This window comes from Hemitrygon akajei, chromosome 23 (assembly GCF_048418815.1).
Source record: "Hemitrygon akajei chromosome 23, sHemAka1.3, whole genome shotgun sequence".
NCBI lineage: Eukaryota > Metazoa > Chordata > Chondrichthyes > Myliobatiformes > Dasyatidae > Hemitrygon > Hemitrygon akajei.
This window is the reverse complement of record NC_133146.1, coordinates 48,939,817-48,967,645: the sequence shown is the minus strand read 5'-3', so window position 1 is coordinate 48,967,645 and position 27,829 is coordinate 48,939,817. Positions and strand designations below refer to the sequence as shown.

Here is a 27,829-nt window from a genome sequence, read left to right as displayed (position 1 = left end):
AGTCAGGCCAGGAAAGTGGCATCTGCTGTAGACCTGTTTCAGTGGTAGCTGATTAGCGGTGGGTTCAGGTCTTGGAGGCTGGAGTTGATGCATGTCATTACCACCCTCACGAAGCACTTCATTATGGGGGGGGGGGGCGTCAGTAGTAGTCATTAAGGCACATTATCTTGTTTATCTCAGATACTGGAATGATAATGGTCTTCTTAAAGCAGGTGGGAACCTCATATTGAAACAAGTGGTTAAAAATGTCTGCAAATCCTCCCAGCAGTTGATGCAGAGGATCGAAGGACATGGCCAGGGGTAACATCTAGGCTAAATGATTTGTATGGATTCATACAGCAGAAGACTGATCTTGCATCCGCCATGCTGGCAGTGGGTTCAAGTGACTGGAGGTTGTTTGGTTGAGTGGTGGCATACAAGTCCCCTTCTGGGATAAACTCTATTTGGCGATGCTGCACAACTTTGTTTAGTAGGCCATTGTAGAGTGCAATCTCTGCCACAACTGATGGTTGATCTGGGACTTGATTTTGGACTGATAATTGTCTCTTGCTGTTTCGGATAGCTTTACAGAGTTTGTATCTTGACATAAAGGTCGGGGTCACCTGATTTGAAAACTGCAGTCTTAGACTTCATAGTGAGTGAATCTTCCTTTTCATCCATGGCTTCTGTTTTGGAAACCCTCGGATTGTCCTCTTTCTTACCCAGTCCTTAATACACATTTAATCAAAGTCACTCTTTATTTAAAGTCACACTTGATCCAAAGGAACTGAAAACTAATTAACTAATCAATTCTCTTGAGAGTAGCAATTGTGCTCTAATTTTTGTTTTCTATTCATGTAACTGAATACACATTAAAGAAAATCCTTTCCGTTTATAACCTTGCGTGAATCAGCTGTGTTCATTGACAGGCCTATTTTTGGTGTTCTTTGTTTTAAAAAAACAACTATACTTTTATCTCATGATAAAAAATTACAGATCTGTTTGATAATGTTAGCTGTCCGACTTTCATCTTGTGCTTCCTGCACATTAAAATTAACTTGCTCTGCCACTTATCTAGTCCTAATGTGATATAATTATCAGAAATATCAAACTTAATTCCAGTTATTAAATCCAATTTCCACCCACCATCTCAGGTGGACATAGAAAGTGCACAGCATAGTTTGCTAATGAGCAGGGGCGTTTTTCCAAATAGCGCAACTTAATCTCAGTCTCCTCCTTAGTTAAAGAAAAATGGTCACAAATGTGATGAATTGTGAAAACTAATGAAACTGTTTCATTAACTCCTGTATTTGGTGAATCGTTACACATTGTCACAATTGTACGTGGTTTGATGCAGAACCTGAGGACACAAGGAAACGAACTTGGGGAGGAAAGCTTAAATTGTGAAACATTTAATGTTGCAGGTATTGTTTATCTATCAGACCTTGGTCTCAAATCATACCCTATGTAGTCTGGTTCATTCTCTTTACCTCCCCTCATATCTGACAAAGTAAGTAATCCACGAAAGACCTAGGGTGGCAACTAGCCTAATGATTTATATTGACTGAGCTAGTTGATGTGGAAATAAACATTTTTCACAGTTTTTCAGATTTTATCAATGTTCTGCAGGTAGAATTCTGGAATTGCAGTGACACAATTTTAAAAAATCATAAACATAAGCGTACAAAAAGTTTTGAGGAATAATTAATCAAAAATAGATCATCATGTAAGTAATACGGACACAAGCTGCTCTGACAGTAATTTTCCAAGAGTTCTTCATTTGTATAGATTGTAAATATGTAAGTTTTGTAGGATGAGGCAATCACTGTCACTTTATAAAATTTATTATAGTTATTATCTACATTATGTTTATTATCCAATGGACATATCAGAGAGAAATAGCCTTTCTGCAGAGACTGATATGTTTTTATACAGTATTTATCACCAATACAGTCATTGATGTCTCAATTTACCTTTTATCTTTTACCAAGGCTGATGAGATCATGGTGCTCCAAAAGAGAGATGATTTCATTGCCTCTCAGAACATTTTAGAAGAAAGACAAGATCATGGTAGTCTTGGTCACAATAATGTCAATATAAGTGTCTTGAACTTCAAATCCATAAAGCGTAGAATTATTGTTACTTCATAACTTTGCCTATATTATATAGCAGAACTCCAACTTGTGCTGCAAAGAATATGAAATTTATATCTACTGTGCACGATGAAATACAATGTTTATGTGGACATTCACTTAATAATCACCAGCTATTAATTTAATGGATTTTCTCTCTTGACTATAGATGGATGCATCTGTTAGATGCTATTCTATATTTGGTTTAATTTTATTAGTCCAACTGTTGTTACTTATCCTCAGCAAGAAAGTTCAGTTCTTCTCTCTGAGAAATGGTCCTAATTAAAACTTAAATTCCAAGTTACTTGCCAATGATACCTAATGGGATAAACATTAATTTTATGTATTGCACTTTCATGCATTATTTTTGCCTGCTCTGTCACTACATTTATTATAAATAAAACAAGTCGATTAAATCCTGATATTTTATGATCTGTACTTAGTTGTAGAATACTGACTGCCGTATCTTGTAAACACTACCTTCAGCTATGTTGTCAGGCAGAGCTACAAAATGAAGTAAGATTTTGTTAGAACGAGTTAAATTGATCATTAAATTTGAGGTAGCAATTGTTTTGCTGGATTTAAAAAATGTAGATTGGGATCAAATCGTACTGTTTGGTCTAATTGCAGACAGCAACTTCTATTCTAGTGGGAAATCGATGCCAATATCCCAGTTACATAATTTTAAGTCTGCTTGACAAAGAAAAGTATTAAATTTGGTTGAAATCTGAGACCTTGTAACACTTTATTCATTCTGAAACTGTAAAAACCTGTTTGCAGAAAATGGGTTTTCGTGCATCTGGTGAGACAACTATCCTAACTGCATGCATGCAGAATGATTTTATGCTGCTTTCATACATATTTTTATATGGGTAGGTACCTTCAGAGCACAATTTGATGGATGAAGGCAGCAATGTGACGTGACTGGAAATTCACATTAATGCATTTTCTTTGGAGTGGTGACAGAATACAGTTAAATATATTTTACCAAGCTCTAATAATACCTTGCATATGTTATGTAGAATATGTTACATTTCTTAACAGCCTTTTGTAGCATTGTCTGAACAAGATTTCTCCATTTTGAGTAAATGATAGTGATAAAGGTCGTCTTGTTAAAGTGTTCTTCTTTCACCATCAGTCTTCTTTGACAAGCCGACCCTGGACAGAATCTGTCTGTTTTTTAAATCGGCTATTTCTGTTTATTTATATTTATTTTTGTGTTATTCAGATATTGGTGAAATATTTATCTTATGTGCAAATGACTAGATATTTAAATATTCTGAGGCATGTAGTTATATATTTATCTTTACTCACAAATTTTTCAAGTGCAGTACATCTTGCTGCTGACTACTAAGTAAAACTCATTGTATGTTTATCATCTTAAAACATCAAAGTACTATTCATATTTCAAGCATTTATCTATTTTGGATTTGTTTCTTGACAACACAGTAATAATCTTTATAGCCTGTGGACTGCTTCGGGTTTAACATCTCCACAATCACCAATCCATCTGGTTTTATAACTGCTAAAATAAAACACCATCGAATGAGCATGTGAATATATAATCTTGCCCTTCTAATACTAATTGTGTGTGTGTGTGTGTGTGTGTGTATTAAAAAATATATATATTAAAAACATATAATATTTCTACATTATATACTAGACTAATGTAGAAACCAAAGACTCAAAGACATGTAATAACCCAGAGACATGAAGTTAAGTCCCACCATGCAGCTGGAGAAATTAAATGTTGTTAATTAAATGAATATCAGCAACTGTTAACCTGTAGAAATATGATTAAAACACATTTGGTTCATGTACATCTTTGGGAAAGGAAATCTACTGTTTTTAACCTAGACTTTGACAAATACGATTGAATTTTACTATCCACTGAAGTGGCTTTAGAAGTCATTCAGTTATATTGTTCCTGCATGATAAAGCACCATTAAACTGAAGCTAGACTAGCTAGCTATATGGCATAAAATGTGGACATAACAGAGGCGCAGCAGATGATCTTGTTAGGATATCTTTACTGAGATTTATATAATCATGCTAATCAGTGAACTGTTTCAGGTTAGTTAAGCAATAGCTTATTTAATAATTGACACAGAATAATACCAATAAAGGTCCTGTCCCACAAATTTTAATGAGTATTTTGAGGATGTGACAAAGGTGACTGTTAATGGTAGAACAGCGTATAAGACCATAAGGTATGGTTGAAAGTTCAAAGTAAATTTATTTTTAAAGTACATATGTAAATATCACCATATACAACCCTGAAATTAATTTTTTAAGGGCCTTCACAGTAAATACAGGAAACATAATAGAATAGAAAGACCACCCCAGCAGGGCGGACAAAGAAATACTGTGAAAAAGACAGTAAACTGTGCAAATACAAACTAATAATAATTATTATAAATAAGCAATAAATATCAAGAATATGAGATGAATAGTCCTTGAAAGTGAGTCCATAGGTTATGGGAACAGCTCAAAGATGAGGCAAATTTAGTTGAATAGTTATCCCCTCTGGTTCAAGAGCCTGATGGTTGAGGGGTAATAACTGATCCTAAACTGGTGATGTGGCTTCTGTGGCCCCTGCACCATCTTACTGATGGTAGCAGTGAGAAGAGAACATGGCCTGGATGGTGGGGGTTTGTGATGATGGATGCTACTTTCCTGCAACTGCGCTCCTTGTAGATGTGCTCATTGGTGGGGAGGGCTTTACCTGTGATGAACTGAAGTGTATCCATTATTTTGGAGCAGAGTAGGGCCATTCAGCCAAAGAGTCTGCTCCACCATTTGATTTCCTTTCAACCCCATTCTCCTACTTTCCTCCTGTAACCTTTGACAAGAGCTTATCAACATCCACTTCAAATAAACCCAATGATTTAGCCTCTCTCTGGCAATTAATTCCACAGGTTTATACCCTTTGATTAAAGAAATTTTTCTTCATCTCTTATTTAAGAGACATCATTCTATTCTAAGGCTATGTCCTCTGTTGGAAATTTTTACATGGCCACATGGACTTTAAAGCATTTGACAAGGACCTTTTGATAATTTTGTTCAGAAGATTAAACCATATGGCATCTATGGTAAGTTGGATACAAAATTGGCTTGGTCATAGAAGAGAGTGGGTAGTAATAGCAAAGTGTTTTCCTGGCTATGGTATGCAAAGACCTCTGCTGTTAGTAACATATTTGATGTTAATGTAGGTGGTCACATGGTATTTTTGCAGTACACCCTTGTACACTACATTAATGTAAATATCTAATCAGCCAATCATGTGGCAGCAACTCAATGCGTAAAAGCATGCAGACAAGAGGTTGCATTGTTGTTCACACCAAACATCAGAATGGGGAAGAAATGTGAATTAAGTGACTTTGACTGCTAAATGATTGTTAGTGTCAGATGCGAGGAAATCTGCAGATGCTGGAAATTCAAGCAACACACATAAAATGCTGGTGGAACGCAGCAGGCCAGGCAGCATCTAAAGGAAGAAGCACTGTTGACGTTTTGGGCCGAGACCCTTCGTCAGGACTAACTGAAAGGAAAGATAGTAAGAGATTTGAAAGTAGTGGGGGGAGGGGGAAATGCAAAATGATAGGAGAAGACCGGAGGGGGTGGAATGAAGCTAAGCGCTGGAAAGGTGATTGGCGAAAGTGATACAGAGTTGGAGAAGGGAAAGGATCATGGGATGGGAGGCCTAGTGAGAAAGAAAGGGAGAGGGGAGCACCAGAGGGAGATGGAGGATGGGCAGAGAGAGAGAAAATAAGAGGAGAGGGGGACAAAACTAAATATATCAGGGATGGGGTAAGAAGGGGAGGAGGGGCAGTAACGGAAGTTAGAGACGTCAGTGTTCATGTCATCAGGTTGGAGGCTACCCAGATGGTATATAAGGTGTTGTTCCTCCAACCTGAGTGTGGCTTCATCTTGACAGAAGAGGAGGCCATGGATAGACATATCAAAATGGGAATGGGACGTGGAATTAAAATGTGTGGCCACTGGGATATCCTGCTTTCTCTTGCGGACAGAGTGTAGGTGTTCAGCGAAACGGTCTCCCAGTCTGCGTCAGGTCTCACCAATATATAAAAGGCCACACCGGTAGCACCGGACACAGTTACGACACCAGCCGACTCACAGGTGAAGTGTCACCTCACCTGGAAGGATTCCACCATTCAGGGCCCCAGACAGTCCTTCCAGGTGAGGCGACACTTCACCTGTGAGTCGGCTGGTGTGGAATAATAGAGGAACAATTGTTGAGAAGTTAGAGAATTGGGATATTTTTTAAAACAACGTAAGGCAAATTTAAAAAAAAACATAGGGGAGAGAAGATGAAACATAAAGGATAGCTAGCCAATAATGTCAAAATAATACAAAAGTTCTTTTCAGATATATAAAGAGTAAAAGGAAGATGTGTGTAAATATTAGTTTGCTAGAGAAAGCTGCTGGAGAGACAGTAACGAAGGGCAAGAAAATGGCAGATGAACTGAATAAGTATTTTGCATCAGTCCTCATTTTGGAAGACACTAGTATGCCATGGGGCAGTCATGCGTGCAGTTACTTTTACTAGGGAGATGGTGCTTGGGAAATTGTAATGTCTGAAGGTAGTTAAGTCACCCAGCCCTAATAGACTACATCTCAAGAGTTTTAAAAGAGGTAGCTGAAGAGATTGTGGAGACGTTAATAATGATATTTCAGGAATTTATAGATTCCAGCATGGTTCCGGAGGACTGGAAAATTGTCACTCCACTCTTCAAGAAGGGAGGGAAACAGAAGAAAGTAAATTATAGGCCAGTTGGCCTGACCTCGGTAGTTGAGAAGATGTTTGAATCAATTGTTAAGGATGTGATTTCAGGGTATTTGGAGGCACATGATAAAATAGGCTATAGCCTGCAGGTTTTCCTCAAGGGAAAATTTTGCCTGACAAATCTATTGGACTTCTTTGAAGAAGTAACAAGCAGGGTAGAGAAGGGAGAATCAGAGGATGTTGTGTACTTGATTTTTCAGAAGGCCTTTGACAAGGCGCCACACATCAGGCTGCTAAACAAGGTAAGAACCCAGGGTATTATAGGAAAGATACTATCATGGATAGAGCTTTGGCTGGTTGGTAGGAGGCAAAGAGAGGAATGAAGGGTTCTTTTTTGGATTGGCATTAGGGTTCTAGGGGTCTGTGTTGGGACAGCTTCATTTACGTTCTTTGTCAATGATTTGGCTAATGAAATTGATGGCTTTGTGTCCAGGTTTGCAGACAATACCAAACTGGGTGGAGAGGAGATAGTGCTGAGGAAGAAGAGATTAGGAGAATAAGCAAAGAGATGGCAGATGGAATTCAGTGTCGGGAATTATATAGTCATGCACTTTGGTCGAAGGAATAAAAGCATGTTTTCAAAATGGGGACAGATTCAAAAATCTAAGGTGTAATGGGATTTGGGAGCCCTCGTGCAGGATTCCCTAAAGGTTAATTTTCAGGTTGGTGGTGAAGAAGGCAAGTGCAATGTTAACATTCATTTCAAGAGGACTAGAATATAAAAGCTAGGAGTCCCTGAGGCTCTATAAGTCTGGTGAGTCCTTACTTGGAGTATTCTAAGCAGTTTTGGGCATTGGAGAGGGTTCAGAGGAGGGTCATGAGAATAATTACAGAAATGCAAGGGTTCCCAATGTGGAGAGTTTGATGGCTCTGGGCCTGTACTTGCTGTTATTTGGAAGAATGAGGGTCAATCTCATTGAAAACTATTGAAAGTTGAAAGGCCTAGATCAGGGGTTCAGCAACCTTTTTGCCTCTGTGGGCTGGATCGTGTATTAATGAGTGGACAGTGGGCCAGATAAATGCCATAAAAAACTTGAAATATGGGAATTATCCATTTAAATACATCTAGTTATGTTTTGCCTCGAATTAATGAATAACACATGCTAGAAAATCATTTGTGCTTAACCAAGGATGCCAATTAGTAATCAAACAACTCAGTTGCAATTTATTTCAGTCAAGGCATCTTTTGAATCTATTAAAAGGACACAAAGAATCTTTAAACATACAACGTATGAACATGATGCATTGAATGGTGGTAAATTAAGTATAATAAAAAAGAAAATTTTAATACAAACAGTTGATAACTCAATGTGAAACTTGATGCTACACACACAAAATGCTGGTGGAACGCAGCAGGCCAGGCAGCATCTATAGGAAGAAGCACTGTCGACGTTTCGGGCCGAGACCCTTCGTCAGGACTAACTGAAAGGAAAGATAGTAAGAGATTTGAAAGTAGTGGGGGGAGAGGGAAATGCGAAATGATAGGAGAAGACCGGAGGGGGTGGGGTGAAGCTAAGAGCTGGAAAGGTGATTGGCAAAAGGGATACAGAGCTGGAGAAGGGAAAGGATCATGGGATGGGAGGCCTAGGGAGAAAGAAAGGGGGAGGAGAGCACCAGAGGGAGATGGAGAACTGGCAAAGAGTGATGGGCAGAGAGAGGAAGAAAAAAAAAGGGGGAAATAAATAAATCAGGGATGGGGTAAGAAGGGGAGAAGGGGCATTAACGGAACTTAAAGAAATCAATGTTCATGCCATCAGGTCCATGTGATTTATACAGTCATTAAGGAGAGAGTTCCCCGAAACAACGATTCCTTCGAAGTAACGACGAATCTGCCGATCCCACAGCCAGTAGATGCCTTGTTCAAAGAAATCATGAGGAAATAAAAAGGAACTGACCTTTTGACTGGAGGGTGGCACTGCACAAACCTTCCTGACTTTGCAGGGGTTTAACTCAAATGTGCATGCCACAATTCCTGAATGAAGTTACCAAGGTCTATCATTCCTCAACACACTGAAAGATATTAACTTTATCCAATCCTTTGAACTTGGATAACTCCAGTAATGCCTTTACTCTCCGATACTGGACCGTAAGGGAAAAATAAATGTGCATCAAACAAAACCGGTGGAGCCTCCAAACCTCCGACCAGCATCAGCAACGTTGCACAAAAATAAAAGCAAGAATTGCGTCACAAACCGCAGCTTGGTTTAAATACGGTTTGGAACATGCCATCACGTGACATAATATCACCCCACGGTCAAGAGACAATTACACCATCCCACTGTCCCATGTGAGCATGTAACAATCTTCAGAATGTAATTTCGATCTCAATACGTCGTCACACTGTGTCTCAATCAACTCCATTTGAAAAATTTCTGATGCAGTGTCCACTTCCGCATCCAATGGAGTAGCAAACAGCTTGAACTCGTCTGCATGCAAGCGAAAATCAGCAAACTGAGATGAAAACTCTTTTCTCAATTCTTGGACCATATTCACAAAAATGCCTGGATCTTGTGCTTTACTTGTTTGAAAAGTGGGAAAATGTGTACAACTTCCTTTTTGAAACTGGTACTTCCACAATTGCAGTTTTATTTGAAAGGCCACAATATGACCAGACATCTCATGTATCAGCTGATTTTTTTCCCTTGAAGTTGTGAATTCAAGTTATTTAAATGAGATGTAATGTCCATAAGAAATGCCAAGGTTGAAAGCCAATCGGAATCCCGAAAATGTGAAGCATCCTTATTTTTGCGTTCAAGGAATATTGCCACCTCTTCATGCAATGCAAATACTCTTTCCTGTATTGACCCTTGGCTAAGCCAGTGTACATTGCAGAAATAAGCCAGGTCCCCATATTCTGCCTCCATATCCAACAAAAACTGCTGAAATTGGCAATGATTCAATCCACGAGATAAGATCAGATTCACTGCTTTCACAACAATGTCCATAACATCCTTTAATTTCAAAGACTTGGCACATAATGCCTCTTGATGGATAATGCAATGAATTTTAACCAGTTTCTGTGCGATTCCAAGGTTTTCCATTTGTCCCTGCAGCAATGTGATGATGCTTTTTTTCTGTCCCACCACTGCTGGTGCCCCATCAGTTGTGATGCCAATTAGCTTCGACACATTAAGTTTCATTTCTGACATCATTTTCAACAAAGCTTCAAAAATGTCTGCTCCAGTAACCGTGTCCTTTTTAGGAATTAATTGAATAAACTCTTCAAAAATTTGAAAAGTTGAGGTCACTCCTCGCACAAACACTGCAAGTTGAGCAGTGTCTCTCAAGTCTGTGCTTTCATCAAGCGTAATTGAAAAATATTGCAATTTGTTGCAGGCATCCCTTAAACAACTTTTAACATCTGCTGACATTTCTTCAACTCGCCGTGTGATCGTTCTTGCTAACATGCTAATAGATGCAAATAAAGATTTCTTTTCAGGACAAATAATATCCACCACTGCCAGTAAACATTCTTTGACAAACTCTCCATCTGTAAAAGGCTTCATCTTTTCTGCAATATGTTTTGAGTCTTCGTAGCTGGCACGGGTATTTCCTTCATTTTCACTGCTTTTCTTGGCAAAAAATGACGTTTGTTTTCTGAAACTAGCCTTCATTCGGTCAGCTTCATCTTTCCTTGCTTGCCCAGTAAACTTGTTAAAATTTCCACTATGGCAAGTCTCGTAATGTTGCCTGATATTTGCCACCTTCTTCACAACAACATTTTTTAGGCAAATGAGACAAGCTGGTTTCCCAGCTTGCTCGATGAAGAAGTAATCTAATGTCCAAGTGTCTTGGAAATTTCGGCACTTAGTGTGTACCTTCTCACGTTTTGCATTCATTGCCATTGGAATTTTTTCTTCGATTTTATCTCGAAACGCGAGTTATTCAACAAGTATCGTAGCACATTTAAGTATCTGGATATTTAGTGTGGATTTCTTGTTAAAACACAGTGACGCTGTTTCTGTTTACAAATTTGAATGATTCCATCTGAAAACCTGTACGTGCACGGAGTGTGTCCAATACATGTTAATAAGGTAGTCTGCCTTCCCGTCATTCGTATATACCAGTGTTTGGTTTGGAACAAAACGGAACCTGGGGCCAGTGTAACAAGACGCGATGCATGTCCATCAGTGTGGCCGCGTGAAACATTCAGAATAAGGAAAAATCACTCGCGGGCCAGATAAGAAAGGTATCCAAATATTTGCTCATGGGCTGGTCAAAATACCTTTGCGGGCTGTAGGTTGCCTACCCCTGGCCTAGATAGAGTGGATGTGAAGGGGATGTTTCCTTTGGTAGGGGAGTCTAAGACCAGAGGGCCTCTATCTCAAAATAGAAGGGCATCCATTTAGAACAGAAATGAGGAGAATTTCTTTAGCCAGAATTTCGTGAGTCTGTGGGATTCGTGGCCACAAGCAGCTGTTGAGACCGGGGTCACTGGGTGCATTTAAGGCAGAGGTTAATAGGTTCTTGATTAGCCAGGCTGTGAAAGGTTATGGGGAGAAGGCAAGAGAATGGGGTTTGGAGGGAAGTAAATTAGCCTTGATGAAACCATGGATCAGAAACAGTTAACATTTCAATTCTCTTTCATTTTAAATGACTTTCCTCAGAATTAAAATTCATACCTCTGGTCCTACATTCTTGTTTTTTTTCCTTCCTTTTTGTAATCTTTTCCTACTCTGTCCTGTTTTAATCTCATTGTTAATACTGTCTTAATTTTTCTCTTGACTTTTATTTCATCGTTACTCCTGTTTCTTTCTCCACTCTCTCTGCTCGTAATCTTTTTTCCCTTGTCTTTGTTTCCTCATGTATAACATTTATTTTGTAAACCACTAACTCTGACATTAGCATTGCCAAACAAGAAGGTGGCAGGTTTGAAGATCAGATCTCTATGCCAGAAGTTCTACAGGGAGATGGATAGGATGCTAAGTATCTTAAAAAATCAAGAAGGTTTGGTTAATTACTCCCCCCCCCCCACCTTAATATCGCCCATAGAATGAGCAAGTTGATGCTCATCATGAACATCTGAGACTACATCTCCTCATCTCGGTTTTTCCTGGGAAATGTAAACTATGGTCCTCATCTTGGTGGTAGAGGAGGCCATGTTGGAATGGGAAATGTAGTAGAGGACACCATGGACTGGATGGTAGTGAGGGAGCATGTGTAGGAGATGGTGTGGCACTTGCTTCGCTTGCAAGGGTAAGTGGCAGGAGGGGGATCAGTGGGGAGAGACAAGTGGACAAAAGAGTTGTATATTGAAAGATCCCTGTGGAAATTGGGAGGGAGGGAAAGATGTGCTTAGTAATGGGATCCCATTGGAGATGGCGGAAGTTACGGAGAATTATGTGGTGGATATGGAGGCTTGTGGCATGGTAGGTGAGAATAAGAAAAATCCTATCACTTGTGTGTCAGTGAGACTACAGGGTGAGGGCATATGTACACGAAATGGAAGAGCTGCAGGTGAGGCAGAGTTGATAGTGAAGGAAAGGAAGCCTCTTTCTTTGAAGAAGGAGTTCATCTTAATTGCTCTTAGAGCAGCTGCAATGGAGATGGAGGGACTGAGAAAAGGGAATGGCAAGTGACAGGGTGAGACGAGGTATAGTCCAGGTGGCTATGATAGTCAGTGGGTTTATAAAAGATAACAGTTGATAGATTGTCTCCAGAGGTGGCAAAGAGGAGATTGAAAAATGAGAGGGAGGTGTCACAAAAGGAACAAGTAAATTTGAGGGCAGCATGGAAGTTGGATGCAAAGTTGATGAAGCTGACTAGCTCAGCATGGATGCAGAAAGCCACATGAATGGAGTTGTCAGTGTAGCTTAGGAACAGCTGGGGAGTGATGCTGGTGTTGGCTTGGAACATGGGCTGTTCCACATAGTCAATGAAAAGGCAGACATAACTAGGACTCACACTGCAGTTCATAGCCAAACCTTACCTTTGAAGGAAGGGAGAGGAGCCAAAGGAGAAATTGTTGAGGGTGAGGACCAGTTCCGCCAGATGGAGGAGAGTGGTGGTGGAGGGGAACTGGTTACATCTGTTATCCAGAAAGAAGTGGAGAGCTTTAAGGCCCTCCTGATGGGGGAATAGAAGTGTATAGGGACTGGACATCCATAGTGATTAGGACCAGGGAATTTAAAGTTATTGAAAAGATTGAGAGTGTGTGAAGTATCATGAATGTTGGTAGAAAGGGACTGAACTAAGGGGGATAAAACAGACGAGGTATACAGACCTCAGTTATACAGGTATACAGTTCTGCGGGGCTAGAGCAGGCAGACACAGTGAATCTACCTAGTCCATTTTTCTGAAATTAACTCATCCAAAATAATTCCCTTTGTATAAAATAGCAGTAGTATTTTGTACTATCATGTACATGTGTGTTCTTCATTTATTGAATAAATCATTTGTAGTATCAGTAAGTGCTATTAAGATATTTGTACTGTAGAGTTACAGTCATAGAACAATACTTCTGTGTTATTGAAGCATACCCTTTTTTGTGATAGAGCTCCCCTGAAATATAAAACATGGGTAATTTGTAAACATTGGTTTTCAACCTTTGACATTTGTACATTTTAGTAGCTGTTATCTCTGAAAAAAATGAATGAATTTATCATTTTGTAAAGTGGCCCCTGAGTTGAGGATAGAACTGAGAGCAAAATTGTTAGCCTATATTGTATTTTTTTGCATTAGGCAATCTGACAAATGCCTTTTGGTAACTAAATTCAGTCAAACTCGTTATGAGTACCAAAGATTCAGTACCTCATTGAGTGTATAGGATAGATCATGAATTTGAATTTCCTTTACCAATTTGGCAACTGTAAAACTGAAATTACACTCAAATTTAAGAGAGTTTATGGAAATATTGAAAGGGATACTTACAGGTGAAAATATTATGGATGATACATTGCATGATGCTTAAAGGCATTGATTTCTGTGATCTGAAAATAATAACCGTGTCTGTTTTAATTCAGGGAAACTTTGTTGCTTGTATGACTGCCATCCTTAGGCAGATGGAAGATTATCATTATGCCAATTTAATCAAGACCTACGGGAGTATGCGATCAGATGTTGTGGTAAGTGGAAATGACATCCTTCACATATTTGTTCATTTGATTTTCAGAATCAAGATTTGTGGATGACTAACAGGTGCATAGAAGTATTTGGAGCACATTTGTGCCAAAATATTATGATGAACTGTAAATCTGCTTTAACCTGGAATGCATTTCAAATATATTATGTAAAAAAAAGCTTAGTTTTCTGAGAAGTGTGCTATAGTTGCTCTTTCAGGATACCATAAGTTGCTGCTTGATTGCTTGATTGTTCTCATCAATCAATCATGCTTCCTACACACCATACTTCTCATTGCATTTAGAACCTTTTTGGCTTTTTGTTGTTTTCCTTCTGTCATTTTCGCAATCCTATGACTTTATCTTTCTTTTACCTTTTGAACTTCCTGTGCTCTTCTTGCTTACTGCGTGATTGCCACTCACTAAATCCTTAATTGTCAGAATATGCTTTCTATCATTTCATTTAGCAGTCATAAATAGAACCAGGACAGAGGCTCCTAGGCAATAGATTTATTTTCCCCAATTCTCTACTGTTCTTATGGTGCATTGAAGAGAAAACAAAAGGTGTGCCTATATCATCAACTCATTAGGACTGATTCTTCCATTATCTCCCAGTCATTGATTGTTCTTTCCTATGTCACACTGCTCATTCTCACATGGTTCACAGTGTAGTCTCCTGCAGGAATGCCACCTCATGCTTATCACATGCTTTTGCATGGTAATGTTTGAAGAATGTATATGTTTCAAACTTATTTGAAGAAAAGCTTCTAGACAAAAGTGGGAGCTGCTGAAAAAAATATATTCCATTGATAAGGTTGATTAAAACAATATTAATTCAGTCTGAAAGATCAGGTATATCTCAGGTGACACAATCTCATTTAGGCTCTGTCAAAATCCTGAGCAAATATATCAAATCTAAGCATGATCTTAAAGAACAGGGTCAAAAATTACATTTAAGTAAATGCAAAAAAAGTTGGATGATGCTTTTGTTGCAAAATATGAAAAAAACCTTAAACTTCAGATTTTAGAAGCTTCAGATGATAAATATATTAAAAATGTTACTTGAAGGCATTTTGTTCAGTGAATCAATCTAATAGCTGGATAACATAGACTTGCTGATAATATGGAACTTGTTCTGCAGTGACACAACTCTTTTAACATAATGAAAACGTATCAAAAGCTAACAAAAGAAATGGCTTTTGTACAGTTTTTATTGTACACTGGAGTGCCAGACTAGATTTGTGTGAATTCTTCAGGTCGGCACTTGAGTATACGCTCATTTCAGAGGGGAGAATGTTTTCACTGGGCTGTAACTTGTGTCAATCTTGAGCATTGATTTTCATTGATTGAATTTGAAGTTGTAAGAAAAAGTTAAGTTTGCTTAAAATGTATAATTTGCTAAAATAATAGTATTAAATTTATGTGGTATTTACTGTAAACCATTTTACCATTTGGAACTATTATTTGAAAACTTGAACAATTGTGCTGTGTTATAGGATTTCCTGATGGAGACATTCATCATGTTCAAAGATCTTATTGGAAAGAATGTCTACCTTCCTGACTGGGTTATAATGAATATGATGCAGAATAAGTAAGTATTATAACTGCTGAACTTTTATTGGGATACATCTATTCCAGGTTTGATTGAAAATGGTACTTTTCCCTGGAAAAAACAAATGAGTATTGTTATGAACCCCGTAACTGGGTATCTTACCAGTAAAGATAGGAGTATCCATTGAAGTCTGATGATACTATTTTTAACAGTATTTATTAGTAAAAATACACAAAAATAATATCAATGCAAATATACAGATAATATACAACATCAATACTAAACCTAAAAGTGCGGGTATAATAATAATCAATAAGAAATAAGCTCTATCGTTGTCTAGGGGATAATGAATTGTCCGATGGAAATATAAAGTTCAGTTCAGTTCATGCAGGCTGCGGTAGTTGCTGATCACTGTGTTGTAATTGTTGGAGAGAGAGAGGGGGAGAGAGAGAGTAACAGCTATTAACTTACCGACTTTCCTTTTACAATCTTGATCCATCGATGTGTTACTGTTGTGGCCATTTACGTATGACCCCTTCGTCCTTGAGCTAGACAGTTCCGTGGAGGACTCGTCACCCAGGCAAGGGTGGACACACACACAAGCCCCCACCAGTCTCGTAGCGTCTCTCCTGGTGCATCTGAGGGGTGTTCCCCAGACCCTACTTTTATCCCTACTCACGAGGTCTCAGGTGTCAATCAGGTTGGGATGATGCAATCCCTCAACCAGACCACTCTGGTTGCCCCCGAGGGGTTTCAATGAATAGAACAGTACTCAATACACGATTCCTTCTCCAAGAGACAATAGCAGTAATCTCTCTTTATCAATAGGAGACATTCCAACCTGTGCAGTGCCTCTCTCTCATAAATTTGTATGAGCTGTTTACCTCTCTCATTGCCTTTGATAACAGCATCGGAATAGTAGCGATTTGCGATTCTCCAAAGGGCGGGGGGGGGGGGGGGGGCATTGGCGATTCAGTACCCTTCTGCCCATCAGAGTTGCTCCTCATTCGTAACAGTATAATTAACCAGAAATTGAAAGGTCCACTTTTCTGGTAGTGGTTTTCTAGTGGATCATTTTCGAAATCCTATTTTACCAATTATAAGCAAATTATAGCATTTGGGTTCTTCAAGCCTTTATATTTTTCTTTATTCCTTAAGATAGAAAATACTAAATGTACTGAGTTTCTTTGTGCAAAATAGTTGATGATCTAGGTTAATGAGGCTCCATTAAAAATCAGAAAAAAGTTGGAAGTACAGTTTTTCTCCCATTTTAATGTGCACAGAAAATTGAATCGTGCAGAGGAAACAAAAATAAATATTTTGCGGTAAACTGAAGACCAGAAATGTAGAGAGATTGCATTTTCAGCAACCCTGGTAAAAGAAAATACAGAAAAATCAGACCAAGAACAATTTATCTGAACTTGATGGGGCGAATGAATGTTAGCATTCATTTAGATTTGTATTCAGGCAAAAAAAATTGAAGAATATAGTTCTATGTTAAATAAAGAGTTTCTTGCCCTATGAAGAACTTCTACAAAACTAAGATGAACTTTTAAACTCTGAACCATTTAGACACATCAAAGGCAACAAATCAAAGTTTTTTTTTACCTTTAGATGGCATAATATGATTACGTAACCTGATTGCTGAACAAGCAACTGATGAGATCAGAAGTTATGGAAAGGTCAATAATGTTGAGAACTAAAGGCACAAAGGAGAGAGTATAACAGATGGAGTTGTGCACTTTCACATAGACTTGCTTATATCCCTTTCTCACATTCACAATGTCATTTCATAAGAAATGTGCATCAGGAAGTCATCTGGCTCTTTGAGCCTGCTTCATCATTCATTGAGATAAAGGTTGATCTTCTAGCTCAATAGCTTTGCCTCACTATCTCCATTATGCATGTCCAGAAATCAATCTCTGTTTTGAATGAACTAAATGTCTGAGCCTTCAAAGGAGAATTCCAAAGGTTCACCATCCACAGGGTGAAAAAATTTATCCTCTTAGTTCTCAATGGAGACTGAAACCAGGTCTCCATTTTGGGTCAATGATCTTTCACCGGGACTTAAAATAAGTTAGAAAGCAAGCATATTTTAAGTTGTAGAGAAGGAGGTGGGTTAGAGAGAACAAAATGAATCTAAGAGAATGGATCAAACACGAGGAAATCTGCAGATGTTGGAAATTCAAGCAACACACACAAAATGCTGGTGGAACACAGCAGGCCAGGCAGCATCTATAAGGAGAAGCACTGTCGACATTTCGGGCCGAGACCCTTCGTCAGGACTAACTGAAAGGAAAGATAGTAAGAGATTTGAAAGTAGTGGGAAGAGGGGGAAATGCAAAATGATAGGAGAAGTCCGGAGAGGGTGGGATGAAGCTAAGAGCTGGAAAAGTGATTGGCGAAAGTGATACAGAGCTGGAGAGGGGAAAGGACCATGGGATGAAAGGCAATAGACAATAGGTGCAGAAGTAGACCATTCGGCCCTTCGAGCTTGCACCACCATTCTGAGATCATGGCTGATCATCTACTATCAATACCCGGTTCCTGCCTTGTCCCCATATCCCTTGATTCCCCTATCCATAAGATACCTATCTAGCTCCTTCTTGAAAGCATCCAGAGAATTGGCCTCCACTGCCTTCCGAGGCAGTGCATTCCAGACCCCCACAACACTCTGGGAGAAGAAGTTTTTCCTTAACTCTGTCCTAAATGACCTACCCCTTATTCTCAAACCATGCCCTCTGGTACTGGACTCTCCCAGCATCTGGAACATATTTCCTGTCTCTATCTTGTCCAATCCCTTAATAATCTTACATGTTGCAATCATATCCCCTCTCAATCTCCTTAATTCCAGCGTGTACAAGCCCAGTCTCTCTAACCTCTCTGCGTAAGACAGTCCAGTCATCCCGGGAATTAACCTCGTGAATCTACGCTGCACTTCCTCTACAGCCAGGATGTCCTTCCTTAACCCTGGAGACCAAAACTGTACACAATACTCCAGGTGTGGTCTCACCAGGGCCCTGTACAAATGCAAAAGGATTTCCTTGCTTGAGGCCTCGGGAGAAAGAAGGGGGGGGGGGGGAAGCACCAGAGGGAGATGGAGAACAGGCAAACAACTGAATATGTCAGGGATGGGGTAAGAAGGGGAGGAGGGGCAATAACGGAAGTTAGAGAAGTCAATGTTCATGCCATCAGGTTGGAGGCTACCCAGCCGGTATATAAGTTGTTGTTCATCCAACCTGAGTTTGGATTCATTTTGACAGGAGAGGAGGCCATGGATAGACATATCAGAATGGGAATGGGACGTGGAATTAAAACGTGTGGCCACTGGGAGATCCTGCTTTCTCTGGCGGACCGAGCGTAGGTGTTCAGCGAAATGGTCTCCCAGTCTGCATCGGGTCTCACCAATATATAAAAAGCCACACCGGGAGCACCGGACGCAGTATACCACACCAGCCAACTCAGAGGTGAAGTGTCGCCTCATCTGGAAGGACTGTCTGGGGACCTGAATGGTGGTGAGGGAGGAAGTGTAAGGGCAGGTGTAGCATTTGTTCCGCTTACAAGGATTGTACCCCAGACAGTTCTTCCAGGTGAGGCTACTCTTCACCTGTGAGTCACCCGATGCAGTCTGGGAGACCGTTTCGCTGAACAACTATGCTCGGTCCGCCAGAGGAAGCAGGATCACCCAGTGGCCACATGTTTTAATTCCACGTCCCATTCCCATTCTGATATGTCTATCCATGGCCTCCTCTACTGTCAAAATGAATCCAAACTCAGGTTGGAGGAACAACAACTTATATACTGGCTGGGTAGCCTCCAACCTGATGGCATGAACATTGACTTCTCTAACTTCCGTTAATGCCCCTCCTCCCCTTCTTACCCCATCCCTGACATATTTAGTTGTTTGCCTGATCTCCATCTCCCTCTGGTGCTTCCCCCCCCCCTTTCTTTCTCACAAGGCCTCCCGTCCCATGATCCTTTCCCTTCTCCAGCTCTGTATCACTTTCGCCAATCACCTTTCCAGCTCTTAGCTTCATCCCACCCCCTCCGATCTTCTCCTATCATTTCGCATTTCCCCCTCCCCCCACTACTTTCAAATCTCTTACTATCTTCCCTTTCAGTTAGTCCTGACGAAGGGTCTCGGCCCGAAACGTCGACAGTGCTTCTTCCTATAGATGCTGCCTGGCCTGCTGAGTTCCACCAGCATTTTGTGTGTGTTGTTCTAACAGAATGGATGATGCAGTTGGCTGTGGTAAAAGCTATCTTATTACAGATGATTTGGATGGAGGACATGCTAGGATTAGAAAGAGGTGAATGAGCACAGAGCACAGTGCAATTGATGGAAATTTGCAGTAAGGGAGAATTCTGGAAACATTAATCTGGTCAGGCTGTGCACACATACATATATATATATAAAATAGGCGAGCAGTACAAGTGCTGGGCTTGAGAATGTCTCAGAGTGGCTGCAGAACATTCTCAAAGGAGAGGCTAAACAACCTGAGATCCTGGTGCATATTGGTACCATTGACATAGATAGAAAAGGAGAAGAGGTCCTGCACAGTGAGCATAGGGGATTAGGAAAGATGGTGAAGAAGCAAATCCTCAAGTGTAGTGATATCTTTATTACACCTAGTAACACGTTTTAGTCAGGGTAGGAATAAAAAGCAATAGTTGCTGAATGAGTGGTTGGAGAACTGGTACGGGGCAAGATTTCACATACTTGGATTATTGAAACTTCAGGAGTAACCTGAAAATAGGGAGAGTTTGCACCTTAACTGGAGGGGAGCTAATGTCATGGCTGTGTGTTTAAACTATTTTGGTAGCAAATGGGAACCAGAGGATCAGGTTAGATAATTGAGGAATTGAGAGGAATTGAAGGGATTGAGAGGAAGGTTGGTGTTATCCCCAGTACAAACGGGTGGGAGAAAGTTAATAGGCACAATGTGGCAGATGGGTTGAAGTGTAAATTTTGCTGGAAATATTAAGGATGAGGGAGATGAATTCGGAGCATAGATCAGTACGTGAAACGATGACTTTGTGGCCATAACTAATTACTAAAAATGCTTCTCTGTTCAGCCAAGGTGGCATGCAGAGGGTGAGAAACGTCCAGAATTGCCAGGATTTTCCATAGGGTCCTTTGTTCTACCACAGCCTCCAGTGTGTCCAGTTTGACTTTTATAATGGTGCCAGCCTTTCTGATCAGTTTATTGAGCCTTTTGGCATCACGCATGTTGATGCCTTTGCCCCAGCACACCACCGCATAGAGGATTGTACTGGTAACAACAGACTGGTGGAACATGTGAAGGAGAAGCCTGCATACTCCAAAGGCCCTCAGTCACCTCAGGAAGTAGAGGTGACTCTGGCCCTTCTTGTACACAGCCTCTGTGTTGGTACTGCACTTAAATCTGTCATCCAGGTGTATCCCCAGGTACTTCTAGGTCCTCACCATCAATAGTAACAGGGAGCAAGGCAGACTTAGTCTTCCTAAAGTCTATCACCATCTCCTTTGTCTTACTAATGTTGTGTTGCAGATGATTCAGCTTGCACTATTTGACAAAGTCCTCCACCAGGGCCCTGTATTCATCCTCCCTTTAAACACCCACTATTGCTGAGGCTTCAGAGTATTTCTGGAGATTACATGACTCAGTGTTGTATCTAAAGTCTGAGGTATAAAGGTTAAACAGGAAAGGAGCCAATACAGTCCCATGCGGGGCCCCAGCACTCCTTTAGCACACAGCTCTGAAGCCACACATATTGTGATTTGCCAGTCAGATAGACCATTATCCAGGATAAAATAGAAGTCATGTCTCACTAACTTGATTAAGGTTTTTGAGGAGATGATAGGTGATGATGAAGGTAGAGCTGTGGATATTCATGAGATCCACAGTGACTTGGCCATTTAGATTCAGAATTGGCTTGCCAATAGAAAACAGAGAGTAGAGGTCAATAGGACTTATTCTGGCTGGACGCCTGAGCATGGTGTTGTTGTGAATAGTGAGGAAGACTGGCAAAAGATACTGTGAAAAATAGATCAGGTGCAGATGCAGTCCGAGAAATGGCAAATGATGTGGAAGTCTGTCACTACACACAGCCCTGGGATCCTTTTTCCTGCAGGCATACTCAGCAAATCTAAATAGTAATTGAATAAGATCAATGAATAACAAGCTGTGTAAATGCAAATATAAATAGACAGCAAGAAACAACAAGAGCATGAAATGACAAGATAAAAAGTCCTTAAAGTGAACTCATTGGTTGTGGGAACACCAGAAATAGAATGAGTGTAGTAATCCTCTTCTGTTCAAGACCCTGATGGTTGATGGGTAGTAAATGTTCGTGAACCTGGTGGTGCAATTCCTGAGGCTCTTGTACCTTCTACCTGATGGCCTGGGTGGTAAGGATCTTCGATGGTGGATGCTGCTTTTCTATGGCAACGTTTCATGTAGATGTGTTCAATCGTAGAGGGGGTTTTACCCATGATGTACTGGACCAAATCACTACCTTTTATAGGATTTTCCAATGAAAGCTATTGGTGTTCCCATACAGTCTGTAATGCAGCCAGCCATCACACTTTCCACCACACATCTATTGAAGTTGCCATGGTTTTTGGTAACATGGTGAACCTCTGCAGACTCCTAAGTGCTGTCATGCTTTCTTTGCAATTTTATTTATTTGATGCATCCAAGACAGGTCCTCTGAGATAATGACATCCAGGAATTAAGTTATTGACACTCTCCACCTCTGATTCTCCAATGAGTATTGGCTCATGTGCTTCTGTTTTCCTTCTCCTGCAGTCTACAATCAGTTCCTTGGTCTTATTGACATTGAGTGAGAGGTTGTTGTTATTACACCACTCAGCCAAATTTTCAATCTCCCTCCTGTATGCTGATTCATCACCATCTTTGATATGGCCCACAACAGCGGTGTCATCAGCGAACTTGAATATGGCGTGGAGCTGTACTTAGCCATACAGGCTATGTCCACACTAGAATGGATAAATCCATAACCGAAGCTTTTTCTGTTCGTTTTGACCCTCCATCCACACTGAAATGGCGTTTATCTCCCCCAGAAACGGAGCTTTTCTAAAATGCTGTCTGGAGTGTGTAAATCTGAAAACGCTGATTGGGTGGTGTAGCATGTACGGGGTAACGAAAGCTTTTTAAAAACGCTGTCATGATGTGCCAGAACAGATAGTGGCGGCAGCACGGTATTTCATTGTTTTCTTGAACGCAACCTCCAACACCACAAGAACAATGGCGGACAGCTTCAGGAGATTGTCCCTGAGCAGAATGTTACTGCAACTTTACAGTATGACGGAGAATTTCAACCCCCCCCCCCCCCACACACAAACTAGCAATTTCAGAGCAGACGGCAACAAGACTGAAGCCAGAAGAGTTAGTAATGTACTCACCAAATACTTTGACCCATAACTTACTGAATAAATAAGTACACTCACTTTGCCCTGTTTTCTGTCCTTGCTTGTATGAAGGTGGTTTACCTATTTATGCAGGTACTTCTCTGACAATAGATGTGTAACAGCCTAATGTAACATAGTATGGAAATACAAGATAACACTGATGCAGACATGTTTTATACATTTAACAAGGTGTTTTATTAATGTATTGCTTTTGCAAACATTCAATAGATGCAATTGTCAGTACTTCCAAAATGTCACTTTTAAGTAGTAGCTTATGTTTGGCATAGATGTGAAAATGTTAAGGCCAAAAAGGAAAATTGTAAATTTCACTTTTACTCGGGTAAAAATAAAATCACTTTTGCCCAGTAACTCATTTTATTGCACATGTTAAATACAGCAAAATAATACAGAATGACATGGCCAAAGTAAAGGCAAACAAATAAGGAAACAGCAAATTTCACTTTTGCTCAGTAACAAGCCTTATTGCATTTAGTTGTAGCTGTCGTCCCTTTCATCGGTGAAGAGACTATGGCTGTAGGAAATGTTTCCCGGGTGACCCCTCTGTGCGAGTGGGGAAGATGTTGGTGGGGCCACCCAGGGTCTGTGCGTCCGTATGTGTAGTTGTTGTAGTGGCTGTGAGGCTGGTATTGTGGTGGTGAAAATTACTGGGGTGGTGGAGCCATCATATTCCTCATCCTTGCAAATCCCTCTGCAACAGAGTTAGCCAATTTTTCTATGTTTGTCATCAGCCAGGTCATACTAGCCATGAACTCCCTGTTGGTTGCCTCCAGTATTTGTTTTTTTAGTTTTAAGTCTTCCTGTGCGAGAGCCAACAGCTGTCCAGCGTTTAGCAATTTCCTTTTAAGCTTTTCTAGTCCGTAACTGGAGAAATGCGCACCAAGTCTTTCACGGTGAGATTCAACACCAAACATGTGGCTTGTTTTCTGTAGATGTGTCCTGTGCATGCCCAGTAGGAGGAGATTTGCCCAAATACCCATTTTAATGTGGACAGAGGTATTTTCAAAAACGCCTGGTGTGCATGCCTATCGTTTTTACACGAAACTGGCATTTTCAAAATTATCCGGTCTAGTGTGGGCATAGCCACAGTCATAGGTGCAAAGAGAGACTTTCCTCCAAGAGGTTCATGGACATATTACAAAGCATCCATATTGCAGATAGGACACAGTCCGATCAGCATAATCCAGAGCAACAAATCTGTTTCAATCAACTTTTTTTCCTTCTACAAATTAAGTATATGAAAGCCTAGCCATATTAACACCAACAGTAGAAAAACCTAGATTCACTTCAGTGAAAATGATAAATTACATTGTGAAAGATCTTCCGCTATCTCAAATTCACCAGTCAACCTTTGCCTTTGATCATGTTGTTCCTTATGGTGTGCTCCAGGGTGCAGTCTTCCGGTACAAGTCTGGCTGCTGGCCATCAGTGAGCTGCAGCGCTGGGTCTCTTCCAACACACAGTGACAACAACACTATTGACAGCTCATTGGTTGTCACACCTAACCAATTTGAATGTCTGTGAAAAAATTAAAGGAACAAATAAAAATCCATTTAAAAGAATAAGAACATTTAAACCACCTTTAATAAAAATAGGCTTTATTTACTATTCTCACTACACTGCCCCATTGATTTCAATGTGATAACCTGACATGGTTTCAGCAGGGAAGGCGGATATCTGTAGATGTTTGTACGGGACATTTTTGTGCCCACCCACCATACCTAACTGCCGTGTGGTTCTCACAGGATTTATCCCATGCACATATAAGCGGCTGGAGGAACTTAGTGGATCAAGCAACATCTGAGAGGGAAAAGAAGTTACATTTCAAATCGGAACCCTGCACCAGGACCATCCCTCCTACAAATTGCTACTTGCTAGTTCCTCCATCAGGTTCCTTGTTGCTCCAATTCCAGTATCTGCTGTCTTGTGTGTTTCCCATGCACAAAAATTGCTGAGAAGACAGACAGACATACTTTATTGATCCCGAGGGAAATTGGGTTTCGTTACAGTCGCACCAACCAGGAATAGTGTAGAAATATAGCAATATAAAACCATTAATAATTAAATAATAATAAGTAAATTATTCCAAGTGGAAATCTGCCAACACAGATGCCTTGTGCAGGAAGGCACAGAGTCGACTATACTTCCTTAGAAGGTTGGCGTCATTCAATGTCTGTAGTGAGATGCTGAAGATGTTCTATAAGTCAGTTGTGGAGAGCGCCCTCTTCTTTGTGGTGGCGTGTTGGGGAGGAAGCATTAAGAAGAGGGACGCCTCACGTCTTAATAAGCTGGTAAGGAAGGCGGGCTCTGTCGTGGGCAAAGTACTGGAGAGTTTAACATCGGTAGCTGAGCGAAGGGCACTGAGTAGGCTACGGTCAATTATGGAAAACTCTGAACATCCTCTACATAGCACCATCCAGAGACAGAGAAGCAGTTTCAGCGACAGGTTACTATCGATGCAATGCTCCTCAGACAGGATGAAGAGGTCAATACTCCCCAATGCCATTAGGCTTTACAATTCAACCGCCAGGACTTAAGAACTTTTTAAAAGCTATTATTAATGCTTTTTGAGATAGTGATTTAGAGGCATATCATATTTTTTACTGAGTTAAGTATTGTATGTAATTAGTTTTGCTACAACAAGTGTATGGGACATTGGAAAAAAAGTTGAATTTCCCCATGGGGATGAATAAAGTATCTATCTATCTATCTATCTATCTATCTATCTATCTATCATAAGTCCAGGACCAGCCTATTGGCTCAGGGTGTCTGACACTCCGAGAGAGGAGTTGTAAAGTTTGATGGCCACAGGCAGGAATGACTTCCTATGACGCTCAGTGTTGCGTAACCTTTGATAAACTGAAAAGTCGTGCTTCATCTTTGAGGTCTTTGAAATTCAGTGTCTCTGAATATCCCAAGTTGTTGCCATTCTTTGGTAGTTCAACCTCTATTTATATGAATGGGCTTGTTGCAGATTCTGCATCATATCCAAACTGGAACAAGAGCTTTGAATACATTTCCCAGTCTGAATTCCAGCAATAGAACATGGTGACAGATATGCTGGTGGGTACTTGATAAAAACTTTAGGACTTCATGCTTCAATTCACATGTCAAAGCTCACTTGCATATATGTGAGTAAATGCTGACAGTTGACTCCAGAACTGTCTGTAAAGTCTGGACCACTAGGTTTTGTCTGACTGAAATTGATTATAGAAAGGAATTTACTTCATCACTGCTGCTGGAAGCTTCAAAGTATTTTCCTTTTAAACCATTGATCTCAAATAGAAGATAGATCATAGAATCAATTTGTGTTTGCAGACAAAAAAACTTGGTGTTGTGACTGAGATAACTTTCAAGAAATAGAGCAGCAATAATTACATCCATTTATGAAGCAAACTTAACAAAGTAAAAACATCTCAAAACATATTGCATATAAGATAGGCCAGAAAACATAATGCTGAGTAAGAGAAGTCAATAATGAACACAGGCTTGTTCAAGAGGTAAAGTATATCTTAAAGAACAAGGAGAAAGTAACAGAATGTTTTAAGAACGTTATTTCCAGTGCTTAGAGCTTTGGCAACTGGGAGCACAGTTGCTAGTGCTGCAAAAGTAAACTCTGGGGCTAGTTAAGAAGATTTGTAAATTCTGCTTTTTACTAAGCTCGTTCAGGAGCAAATTGTATTAAATTATGGCAATGGAAATGGAAGTTGGTGGCTTTTATGTTGCCAGCGATAAGCTTCAATATTGAACTCCATTTCTTATAAGATACCAAATTTGCCAGCAATCTAGATCACTTACAAGCAGTTGACAGGGTAAAGATGGAGTAGAACCACAAACAACCTCTCTGTCTAAAGATTATCTACTCCTCCTAAATATCATGATGTTACAATAAGGAATAAAGAAAGGAATTGAAGGCTAAATCTCACTGGCAAATTATCAATATAAACAGTAGCATGTAACAGTAGCATCTAAACATTATTGCCAAAACTGAAATTCCTGGATTCACAAACTGAATGAAAGGCTGAAATGGTCCTGAAAACTTTGAGATAAAGTTATGCAGTCAGGTTTGCTGGCCGTAAAAATGTTCATATTTTTTACATTTTCAGTGTCTGACATTTAGAGATTTTGAAATCTTTTTAGATTGAAATTTGTTAATAGAAATAAGAAGATGATGGTGGGGCAATTAAGAGATAATGGAAAGGCAAATATTAGAAGGGCAGAGAAAACAGTGTTGATGAACAGTGTTGAAGGGTGTCCTTTTAAGGTGGGAACACCCATATCTGCCATATATCCCACCTCAGGTGTAGCAGCTGCTTTCCTTCCCAGATAAGTCATCTTCACTGTAGAAAAAACAGACACAATGTCATCAAAGGCAAAAAAAGTTGTCAGTTGTAGCAGGAAAAGAGAGGGACTAAGACTGTAAAAACAGTATAAAGTGATCACCCTTGTCAATTAGTCAAGTGTAATCTCAGGTGTGTGCATATATGGATGCAAGAAGCTTAGCCAGTGGTATGCTAGTTTTTTTCATATCCCAGAAATGTAGCTAATCTCACAACTAATTGGTTACCAATCTAAAGTATGGGAAATTACTAATAATGTGGGGAGACTATCTTGATGAAGGGTCTCAGTTCGGAACATCGACTATTTACACCCCTCCATAGATACTGCTTGATCTACTGAGTTCCTCCAGCATTTTGTGTTGCTCAGGAGACTGTTGGAGATGTTAAATGCAGTAGGTTCCAATACTACACATGTAAATACTACATGTAAGAGATTCAATTTCACAAAAATTTAATTTATGTTATTGTTAAAGGTCCATTACTAATTTTTATTGTAGACATATTCTTCGGAGGTTAGCTTTTTAAAAAT

At 39.9% G+C, this 27,829-nt stretch overlaps 1 protein-coding gene across 2 annotated transcripts in view; it reads left to right on the top strand.

The window, feature by feature from the left end:
• Positions 1–27,829, top strand: part of dock1 (dedicator of cytokinesis 1) — a 574,951-nt gene that overhangs the window by 343,522 nt on the left and 203,600 nt on the right. For both annotated transcript variants that reach the window (XM_073027587.1, XM_073027588.1), the window contains 2 exons: positions 13,881–13,982; positions 15,473–15,567. In XM_073027587.1, the coding sequence (XP_072883688.1) occupies positions 13,881–13,982; positions 15,473–15,567 (197 nt within the window). The remainder of the gene's footprint in view (positions 1–13,880; positions 13,983–15,472; positions 15,568–27,829) is intronic.